General features: G+C 41.5%; 2 protein-coding genes across 2 annotated transcripts; both read right to left on the bottom strand.

The window, feature by feature from the left end:
- Positions 1-10: 10 nt before the first annotated feature.
- klhl23 (kelch-like family member 23) lies at positions 11-3,738 on the bottom strand. The gene is made up of 4 exons (XM_007546448.2): positions 3,127-3,738; positions 1,798-3,024; positions 449-601; positions 11-363 (listed from the first exon to the last, which is right to left on the bottom strand). The coding sequence occupies exons 2-4, from the start codon at positions 3,017-3,019 to the stop codon at positions 50-52; spliced, it is 1,689 nt and encodes a 562-aa protein (XP_007546510.1). The 5' UTR covers positions 3,020-3,024; positions 3,127-3,738; the 3' UTR covers positions 11-49.
- Positions 3,739-4,054: 316 nt separating this feature from the next.
- Positions 4,055-10,165, bottom strand: phgdh (phosphoglycerate dehydrogenase). Its single transcript, XM_007546447.2, has 12 exons — positions 9,881-10,165; positions 8,674-8,825; positions 8,528-8,593; positions 8,385-8,439; positions 8,129-8,227; positions 7,889-8,021; positions 7,659-7,807; positions 6,998-7,150; positions 6,308-6,446; positions 5,929-6,062; positions 5,631-5,847; positions 4,055-4,439 (listed from the first exon to the last, which is right to left on the bottom strand). The coding sequence occupies exons 1-12, from the start codon at positions 10,016-10,018 to the stop codon at positions 4,285-4,287; spliced, it is 1,590 nt and encodes a 529-aa protein (XP_007546509.1). The 5' UTR covers positions 10,019-10,165; the 3' UTR covers positions 4,055-4,284.
- Between the last annotated feature and the right edge of the window lie 871 nt (positions 10,166-11,036).

Here is an 11,036-nt window from a genome sequence, read left to right as displayed (position 1 = left end):
TATATATATATATGTGTGTGTGTGTGTGTGTGTGTGTATGTGAAAAACGTCAATGGACGCTATGAACACATACGCAACCATGTGACCTGGTGGGGCTGGGCAGGGTCCCTACTATCTCCCAAGAGTCCAGCTCAGGGTCATATTTCTCAATGCTCTGTAAGTACGTTCCCTTCGAGTAGGAGTACCCCCCTGTTACATAAATACACCCACTTATCACCACAGCCCCACATTCCATCCTCCTCTCCTTCATCACTGATATGGGCCGCCATTCGTCGCTCTCTGTGTCGTAACAATCGGCAACGGTCGTCTGTCCGCCGACCAAATACAGCTTGTTGTGGAGAGACACAGAGCAAAGGCCATACTCTGGAAACAGAAGGTACAAACACAAGTAATCAGCTCCAACACATCAAATCAATGCTCCTTTTCTGTCCCCTTCGACTACCCTTACCTGGATGTGGACTTAGTGTTACGATGCTCCATTCGTTGACGTCTGGTCTGTAGACTTGGACTTTCTCGTAGGTGCAGCTTCCTCTGTACCCATAATGGCCTCCAGTAACGTAAATTTTTTCTCCCATTACACATGCAGTGGCATTTCCTACACCTTGAAAAGAAAACAGGGATGATAAGGATCACCTGATCTGATTCCTGCTTAAAAAGTTGTAGACTGAAGTTTGTGTTCATTGATTTTTCTGGATGGATCAATGTTGGGTTTTCTCTAAAAGATTCTGAGGTAAACATGGGGCTTTGTGAGAGTTAGATGTCCAGCTGTAAATCATGTTGTCACATTGCAATCACAAATTTCAGTGTTTGTTATGGGGATTTTATGAAATAGACCAAGACAAAACATTACTTAATTGCAAAGAGGAAGGAAAGTGAAACATTATTTTCATAGGTTTTAGCGCTAAAAGGTTCGGTGTGGTTTGTAGACAGCCCCCCTTACTCTGATACCCCAAAATAAATTCCAGTGCAAAGTACTAGGATGTCAACCAAATGGGATAATAGATTTCACTTGTGTGTAATTTCATTGTAGCAAAAGAGCAGTTGCTCTGGGAAGGTTTGTTGGAGAGCAGTGATCAACAGAGAGCATCATGAAGGTGAAGGAACATGTAAGGTCAGGGATAAATTTAGGAAGTTTAAAGCAGTGCTAAACAATATTGCGCGCGTTCTATAGTCTGAAAATGTAAGTGAACGTCGCACAGCTGCAAAGAAATGTATATTTTACCTAAACTGAAAGACTGGGCAAGGACTGAATGTCCAGTTTACAGTTTTGCCATAAGATCAGACATCCGGATGAACACCTTCAGGCATGAAGGTGATGTGCTCTGGCCATCATTCAAAGCACAATGTGTGGCAGAAAACTAACACTACACATCAACTATAACTAGTGTGACACATGGGTATAGTTGGAAGCTGACAATAGAAGATATGACAGGTTTACCTTCCAGCAGGAAGACAATGCAGAATAAACAATACCTTTGTCCAGCCATAAATGTAGTTGAGAATATCTTGCAATACTTGACAATTACAAGCTTGGGGTTGGTTGTCTTTTTTTTTTTTTTTTTTTTTTACCATAGTCATACCTTCAGGGTTAAACAGCAAATATTTCCAGGTATCAAGTAACTTGTGTTTTAAAGTGCATACTTCATATCATGTTATATTTGATCTTCCATACAAATGTCCAACATTTGCATTCAAGGTCAGCAGTATTTCATTATTATTATTATTTTATCTTTAATAGAGAGTAATCTAAATTAAATGCAATGCATTTGAGTTTTTCTTCCCATTAAGTTGTTGTACCTTGGATCATTTTGGCCACTGAAAACCATCTCTTTTTCAAAGGATCATAAAATTCAGTCTCTTGCTCTGGAGCCCCTCCTCTGTAGCCTCCGATGGTGTAAACACAGCCATGTAGAGCCACTGAGCAGTGATAGTACCTGGCAGTAATCATGGGACAACCCTCTGTCCATTCGTCATAGTCACAGTTATAAACTGAAACAGTGTCCAGGGCTTCAACGGTGTTAGTCCTGTATCCACCAGTCACATAGATGTTTGCACCAAGCAGGCTGACGCTGTAGCTCTCTCTTCCGGGGTCAGGCATGTCTTTCCCCTGCACCCACGTATTGCTGACGGGATCCCAGATGTGCACTTCACACAGAGGGTGCCAATAGTATCCTCCAATGATGTACATACTGGGGGAAATTTTTCTGCTCGGAGGGATCTCCTTGCCATTTGACCTCATCGCCTGAACAATCACGGATTTTAACTTCCCATCGTTTTTTGATAGATATTGCCTGTGCACCTCCAAGGAAGTGTTGAAGTAAATGTCATCCAGGCTCAGGTGGATAGAGTGGAGCAGGTCTGACACGCAGTGAACCCGACTATCCAAGTCATGGGACACCCACCTGACCACACCATCTATCAGCGCCTCATCTCCCTGCACCGTGAGGCTCTGATCCGCCAGAACAGACCTGATCTTCTCACAGTCCAACTCCAGGAACTCCTCCTGCTCCATGAGCTCCGGGAACCTGCTCAGCATCACTCTGCGGGCCTCCCTCTCCAGCCTGGGGCACTGATGGAGCTCAGCAAAGGTGTGCATGCCCAGGCAGTTGTCCACGTCCAGGAGGCGGATGAGGAACTCCTCGCAGGCCTGCTTGACCCTGCTGAACTGCAGGAGGTCCGCAGCCTCCAGCAGGCTCTGCACGTTGCTCTCGGTGACGCACACCCGGGCCGTGTAGACGTAGTCCAGCAGGGCGCCCAGCACAGCGCAGTCCACGCCGCTCAGCTTGATGACGCTGTCGGACCTCTCCCTCATGTCGGCCGTGAACATGACTTTGAAATAGGAGCTGCGGGCCGCCAGCAGCGCTCTGTGGCAGTGGAACACCTGACCGGACTCGCCACACTGCAGGGTCACGTCGGTGAACAGGCCGCGGATGTAGAAATGCCTGAGAGCCTCCAGGAGCTCCGTAGGATGCTCCCCGTCACAGAAGTCATATGTGTAGATCTCGTTTTTATGAGACATTATATCTAGAGAGAGAGAGAGAGAGAAAAGAAGAAATGTAATAAGACATGGCAAGCAATTTAATGTAAAATTTTTTCATACTTAAAATACAGTGAACATGTGCGTACCTTATATATTTCCATTTGTGTTTTTTTGTTCCCCACCGACGCTCCTCTAAGCGCTCCTCTCCAAAACACATGAGCCTCGATTTAGCTCAGGACTGTCGCAGACAGCTCGATCCTATTTTGGTATTTGTGTGCAGCAGCAGTAGCGAGAGCCACCCCCTCCTCCTCCTTTCTGCGCTCTAGTGTCCAGGTCTTTGACAAAGCCAGTCCGGCACTCGGAGGACCCTGCGCCGTTATTTTCCTCCGAGAGCCTAAATATAACCCCGGCCCACGGTCTCGTGACGCGCTCACGGACCGCGCATTAGCAGCAACCACGCAGACGGAGATCCACGCACAGAATACAAATCAGACACAAACGAGCAGCGCCGTTTAAAACGACACCAGAGGAGCCGGAGTGATCTGCGTGGCCCATTCATGATTTACCCCACCAAGTCTTCCCGTTACCATGGTAATCTGAATGTGGTATTCCAGTGCGACGGAGGCTTTAACCTAATCCAGACGTGGATTAGGGGGACAATAATGCTCTGTGTTCCCTGCAGGACAAATTTTCACACGGGATTAGACAAAAATATTTATTTACCCTTTGGACTTCAGTAAATTATGACCCAATATGTTTTATAACAAGCATTATGGGCTCTGACGCAAGTGGTGAAAATGTGGGAATATTTTTTATTTATTTTTATGGGTTTTATCTCTTAAACTGACCAACTATACATTCTGTAATTGTACTAAAACTGAATTTTGTATAATATTTAACAATATTAACTGAACTAGAAAATCAGTTATCAATAGATTATAAATGCTATTTATTTTCTACAAAGTATATATATATATGTGTGTGTGTGTGTGTGTGTGTGTGTATATAATGATTTGGTTTGTTTAAATTAAATTTTTCGTCCTGGTTTGCGATAAACCCCATTTTAATGAGTAAATCATCAGAGTCAACACTTCATGCCAGACGTTTTATTTGGGTTTTACTTCAACAAATTCAATAAACAAAAACACTGGAATGTTATAAAAATACTTTTAAAGGTTAACACGTGCAACCACTGAACAAGCCGCTAGCTGTAAACACAAACAAAGAAAGGTTATTTATATTCAGCCCTCTTGAGAAGGCTGGGGTTCTTCACAGACTAAATGTTATTCTGGCTCAGTTTCTGTTTAAATACTGAGCTGTGCTACATTCTTAACCAAAGGCTTCAAGACGTTGAGATCTTGCAGGAGGGACGACACCCCGACGCAATACCACACGTCCCCAGTGTGGTCCACAGGAGCGCTGAAAGACTCAATCTGCACTCCCTCCGAGGCCAACGCTCCTAAACAGAACAATTGGAAAGCAAACGTGGGTGTGAATTTAAGGAACAAAGAACACTACAATTTAGAAATTATAATTGCAATCTTCAATCCTAATTAAATGTGATGAAACCAGAGGGGGGAGAGAAAACAGTTTGGAGTTTTCATACTGATCTCAACAACACTTATTCCCGAAACTTCTCTCATTTTGGAGTGAAGAAGTGCAATCCACACAGACGACTAATGCAGTGATTGCAGTCATCGGTGCATCCACATGAATATTTATCCAGTCACTTAGTTTATGTTAAATATTTTTGTTTAATTGTTAATTTGTAGAAATCATTTTTCACTGTAACAAACATTCTTTTGTCAATAAAAGCCACGTTTTGTTGATCATGATTGATTTGTAAAAGCAATAAAACATCCATGTGTGTGAATACTTTTTATAGGTGCTGCATTGCACACTGTAGTATTTATCTTGACATAATTATATCTTTTCCATTCAGAAGAAACAGGTTCCCAGTGTTAAAAGATTACTTTAAGTCTAAACCCTTTAGGGGTATGAGTAATTTTGAGCTTAACAATCCTTGGTTTCAATGCTACTTTTGTTTCTAATGAACAGGCAGAAAAAGGTTCAAATTTCTAAGAATGAGTCGATGTTTTTGCTACAAAATACAATAAACATAAAATTGAATCTTTCAAAACTCCCCTAAATTGATGCTCAGGTGGTATTCAGCAGTTGCTTGTTCCTAACCTGGCCATTTCCTAGTTTGTCCCCAACTGATCCACTTTTCCTAACTGATCCACTTTTCTGTCAAAATCCGCAGATTTTGACAGAAAATCTTTCACAGATTTTGACAGAAAATCTGTGAAAGAGCAGAGTCCAAAGAAATGTTTGAAAAACCATCAAAAACCCAAAAGCCTAAAATAATGGTGGTTTAATTTTTTAGATCGTTCAACAAACAATGCAAAAATAGTAGGACGATGATGACTGATAAATTTTCATTGAACTGAAACTTGTTTGGTAACATTTAAACCGATTTCAGACGGTTTCCACTGCGTCACCAGGCAGATTTATGTCTTAACCGCACATTTAATAGTAAGAGCAATCTACAAAGCAACCCCTCTTCCAGCACACAACTCTGCATAAGTAACCATGCCGCTTTTCAAGTGCAGCACTAGGTGAATTTTGACTCAGTCGTCCGTCTTCTTACCAGCCACAGAGGGCAGCAGCTGTGGGTCGGCAGAGGCCTGGAGAAACAGCAGATTTCCAGTCAGAGAGACGGGCTGCCTGAAGACGCTGCCGCTCAGCTCCAGCAGGACGGGAACGCCTCCTTGAACCGATCCGCTCGCTTTGTAGCTGCGGCCGTCCGCCACAACCTCCACCTTACACACTCCTGCCTCCTCAGAAGCACAGTGGCTCTGATTCACCTGAAAGTACAAAGCTACATGAATTGAAAAGTATTTAAGTATTTGCCATGTGGGATTTATTATGATAAGTTAACTTCCTACCGCTATTCCACTCTCCTTGGCGAGGCTCTGGACGTTGATGAGATTAGCACTACGTCCAGGTTCATGATTCAGAAGTCCCACAAGTACCGCTGAGGTAAAATACCCCCCACAGGATTTCATGGAGTCCCCTGACCCTGAATTTCAGATAACAGTTTATGATGTTAAGAGAACTTGAAAGGAAGGAATGCCTTTCACCAGATCTCTACCCAACTGTAAATATGAGACAATTATGTTCTTTATGTATCAAACACTGTCTTGTTTCATGGTTAGACCACTAGAGGGAGGTAAAAGAGAATCTTTTTGTAATTTTACACTTTCAGGAATTAGATCTACTTTTAAGATCATTGTGAAAACAGGCTAGACCAGTTAGTAATTTGACCTTGAGTGATGATGTGAGCATGACTGAACGGTTTCCTAGAGGCATTGCAGGAGTGAAGCACAGCTCCGACAGCTTCTCCGAGTCTGATCAGCTGCTGAGACTCCTGGGAAAACGTGCCGGCTAAAACCTGAGCATTTACCTGCACAAAAAGGACAAAAATTTACAGTTTTAAAAGAAAACAATTTTGTTTGTTTGTTTGTTTGTTTTATACTTGCATGTACTGCTATAGCACACAGGATCATTATAGTAAGATTTATCTCAAATTCAGGAGCATTTTCTGAAGGTTGTTTACCAGTTGCATCTGGGTTCAAGTCTAGAAAGGGGAAATGTGTCAGTAGATACTCAGATGCTAAATGTTTCACTTCTGGGGTACGTCAGCGTATTAGGACAGGAACTTCCACACACCCGACAGAACAAAGAGGAAGCTTGTTTGGAAAGGTAAAACGACTGTCCTAAATTCAACAAATGCATGAATATTTTTGAGCTTAACAGCATATGAATCCTTTAGCTGAAGCGAGGCACTGCAGTCCACCTTGCTTTTGCAGGCAAACACATTTTAGTTACTCCTGTTTTCTTAAGCTTTTTTGTTGTTTTGCAAAGAATATAGATGCTTTTAAAAAGTTAATTTAAATAATAATAAAAAAAAAATAAAAATAAAAAATAGACATGGGACATTCGAGTGGCGCTTACTGCTCCGACCAGGTTTTTGCCGTTCACCATGTCCACAATCTGCAGGGCGATATCCTCGCCGCAGCGGGCCTGAGCCTCCTTGGTGCTGGCTCCAAGGTGAGGGCAGCTGATGACATTAGGATGGTTCACCAGAGAACGGTTCTTAGGCGGCTCCTGCAGCCAACAAACTCAGAACAATAAGAACTGGATCAGAGTTTTCAGCCAATTTTTAAACTACAGTGTCTTAAAATGTTGACTTTCTGATACTAATTTTTACTTCATTAACAGGATAGTTAATTTTATTCTATCATTTCAGTTGAGAGTCATTAATTCTTTATTTTAGGATCCGAGCTGATGCCACATCATGGCCCTCATGTATGAAAAATGTACACAGTGAAGAAAAATTGGTTTAAGCTTGTTTTTTCCAATCAGTTTTGAAGTTGGAGTATAAATTACATTTTTGCATTCTCTATAAATGACTGAAACAGTTTTATTGCCCAGCAATAAAACTGTTTATTGTTTTTGACCTGCCACCCACAGATTGGGAACAATTAAAGCAGGAAATCAGCAAAAATCCAGTCACTAGCTGATTTCTCTAAGCATCTCTAGTAAAAACAAAATTGCTTCAGAAACTACAGAGAAACTTTGTCGATTCCAGAGACATAAGTGGCTTAGATTTCACCTCAATAAAAACATCGAGTCCAGCTCCTCCACACTGTCCAGACTCCAAAGCTCTGAGAAGAGCCTCTTCATCGATGATGCCTCCTCTTGCACAGTTCACGACCTTCACTCCTTTCTTGCACTTTGCAAATGTTTCATCGTTGAGCAGACCTTAAAAATAGAACACAACATGGCATTAGTCTGCATATCATTGTTGTACCCGTCATCCTCTATGAGGACAGTGAAGCTCACCAACTGTGGAGGGCATCAGAGGAGTGTGGACAGTGATGTAGTCACACTGTGGCCAGAGCTGCTCCAGAGACATCTGCTCCACCCCCCAGCTCGCCGACACCTCAGGCGGAGTGATCGGATCATAGCCGATCGTCTAGTGTGAAGCAAAAAAGAAAAAAACAAAAAAAAAAACAGCCTTGTAATATTTGTATAAGTGTTATAATCCCACAAGTCTCATCATGTTAGACTGTCTTGACTCACCGTCATGCCAAATGCTTGCATTCTTGTGGCAACCTCCTTTCCTATTCGTCCCAGCCCGACAATCCCGAGCACTTTGCCGTACAGCTCTGCACCCATGAACTGTAGAAGTGAAGACAAAGACCCTAAATATGAACAGAGCAGAACCAGCTGTCGCATTTGATTACCGACAACTGAATGAACAATGGAGCCAGCCACGCAACTTAAACTGCCGCACGTGCCAAATCCAAACTTGTCGCAGATGGAAATTTCCACGTACCTTTTTGCGATCCCAGTTGCCTTGTTTCATCGACATCGTAGCTTGAGGCACATTTCTAGAGACCATAGAAAGGACATTAGACAGATGAATAGATATTAGGCTACGTTTGTTTATTTATTTTATGTTTTACAAAAACCTCTTGCCTTGAGAGGCTCATCAGCAGGGCACAGGTCAGCTCGGCGGCACTGATGGTGTTGCCACTTGGTGTGCTGGAAATGAAATAAAACGGACGGTGGGTTAAACCGCGTGGCGCAGCGCACAGAACGTTTGCCTTAAGCTGCACACTTACTTCATGACAATTACGCCCTTTTTGGTGGCAGCATCAACATCCACATTGTCCACACCGGTCCCAGCTCTCCCAATAATTTTGAGATTATCAGCAGCATTTATAACGTCCGCTGTCACCTTGGTCGCAGATCTAACGACAAGGCCATCGTAGTCCTAAAGTGTGAAGCAAAGCACAGAGTTATTGCTGAATTTATGTTGGCAGTCATATAAATAGACTAAATCATGCACATGAAGTTTCAAGCTAATTCCACAAAGGATGCATAATATATCAGCACTGTTGGCTATAATACATTTAAAATATATAATATGTGTGAGGAGAAAACTAAGCAAATAGGTGGCGCTCTGCTATATAGGTACTTCAAAAGATTAGTTAAGACATTTCTTTTCCCCTTTCTTCAGGTAAATCAATTGCTATTACCAAAAATTCTAAAGTAATTTTTTACATTCAACTAAAGTATTGAGGGTGGATATTACTTAAAAATAATCTGGGCAAGTAATTTTTTTATTATATCAATACAAAATGTTGACACTGTAACCTGCAATTGTAAACAAAAAGCTACTTTTTTAACAGTAGTGTAAACACTAATTAGCTCAAATCAAATTATAAATTAAATAATCCCAAAAGAAAGCTTTAAAATAAATGTTTTTTTCTTTAAATCCATAAATAACAGTAAAAATTTTACCAATCAACTTGATAAATATTAATAGCAATAGAGAGGGTGGCTTAATGGTGTCCATAGCTAACACTTGACCCAAGGATCCAAGTGTCCAGGGCCTAAACACTGGAGTGCATTTAGGTTTAAAGAGGAAAATTCACTACTGGGGCATTAATCCACTTTAAATGTTCTTTTAAAACTTGGAATAAATGCCCGTGCACGTTCGTCTCAACGTGGATCTGATAACAAGTGCCACTGTAGCATGTGGGAGTGATGGGAACTCAGGGATGAGTTGCATCAGATTCACAATGGCCGGAACTAAGCTGAAGTCACTTTGCACATTTCGATGTGGTATTAAAAAAGCGTTTGCCAGCGATACATCCCAGTTAATTATTAAAACAGATTATCTCCGCTTTGTTTGTTTTTTTGTGTGTTTTTCCCAAGAAAAGTGCAGCACGTTTCCAGCTGATGCAACTTTTCCTCCGCAAACAGGCAGCAGGTTTACGCTTCTTGAAACACCGAGCAAGGAAACTACACGATGGCAACACCAACCTTGATCTCTGCGATTAATTCCTCCTTTTTCATACTCTGCTTTTCAGTGACACGGATGCCGTTTTCTTCCAAGATCGCCCTGCAGCGAGGGTCAACGCTTTCACTGATTAGCACAGTTTTGATGCAGATCGGAGCCATCTTTGGAGGTTTTTTTTTTTTTTTTCTCTGCCTGCTTGTCGCCGAGGGGCCACTGCTGGATGTGGTAGTGAAATGATGGACACTGGGGGAGTTCCGCTCCCTGCTTCTTATTTGGAGTTCTGAATGGCTGTCACTGATTTCCCACGAACCCCCCCTTTTTAACTTGGTCCCGCCTCTCGTGCATCTCCTGTTCTGACGTAACCGCACGTGCACACTGGAAACCAGTTCAGAAAAATCAAGAAACTTAACGCATTTGTGGTTGGAAGAAGTGTGCTTTCATTGCAAGAATATTGCGTACAGATTTAATTGAACTGAATTTCCATCACATTAATCAAGTTTTATAAAACTCAAGCCATAAGGATCAAACAAACAGTAAATATTCTAACCGAAAACAGTTTGAAAAATATTCCAAAAATACAAACATGTAGCTAAAAATTTATTTCAGATCTGAATTTTGCCCAACATTTTGCATTCACTTTAATTCATGTTCCCCTAGACATTTTTTTTTGTCTGAAATGTTTAAAAGTCTCAAATAATTTGAATCACTCTTTCATCTTTGAGGGTTGAAGACATGAATACCTTGTTCAAAGTCATTGACTTTGACTAGGTCACTCAAAAATCTCTATTGGTTTACAGGAAAACTTTAAATTTACTGGTGTGGATCGTAATATAGTTTTACTTGAAAAAAATTCATAAAATACATCTTGCCTTAATTTTCCAGATCTTTTGCATACCCAGAACAGCTCAATAAAATCTCCAACACCATTACTTTAATAACAAGAGAGAATATTAAAAGACCGACTATTTCATTTTTTTTTATCGTTTACTCTAAATGAACTGTGAGTTAGGTCCCATGAGTCTTAATTCAGTAGATGATGTTGGTCGCCTGACTCACTAGGCTGCACATGACAGCTCCCTTATCCATTTAGTGTTCCATACCCATCTGTCTCTGTTTGAACTGCAACTGATAATGTAAGTCGTTTGGTGTGAACTGCCTTGTTTTTCTTGGTCAATAAAC

Source organism: Poecilia formosa, unplaced genomic scaffold (genome assembly GCF_000485575.1).
Source record: "Poecilia formosa unplaced genomic scaffold, Poecilia_formosa-5.1.2 Scaffold16, whole genome shotgun sequence".
Taxonomy (NCBI): Eukaryota; Metazoa; Chordata; class Actinopteri; order Cyprinodontiformes; family Poeciliidae; genus Poecilia; species Poecilia formosa.
This window is presented reverse-complemented; position numbering and strand designations above follow the sequence as displayed.

Bases quoted from the DNA above. Each gene is read 5' to 3' on its own strand.
- klhl23 (XM_007546448.2), bottom strand. From the start codon at position 3,019: ATGTCTCATAAAAACGAGATCTACACATATGACTTCTGTGACGGGGAG. The intron at 602-1,797 runs GTACAACAACTT...TTTCTTTTCAAG, and splicing joins AGTGGCCAAAATGATCCAAG to GTGTAGGAAATGCCACTGCA. The intron at 364-448 runs GTAAGGGTAGTC...TTCTGTTTCCAG, and splicing joins AACACTAAGTCCACATCCAG to AGTATGGCCTTTGCTCTGTG.
- phgdh (XM_007546447.2), bottom strand. From the start codon at position 10,018: ATGGCTCCGATCTGCATCAAAACTGTGCTAATCAGTGAAAGCGTTGAC. The intron at 8,022-8,128 runs GTGAGTCAAGAC...GCTTCACACTAG, and splicing joins TGCAAGCATTTGGCATGACG to ACGATCGGCTATGATCCGAT. The intron at 6,447-6,997 runs GTAAGCGCCACT...CTTTTTGTGCAG, and splicing joins GCAAAAACCTGGTCGGAGCA to GTAAATGCTCAGGTTTTAGC.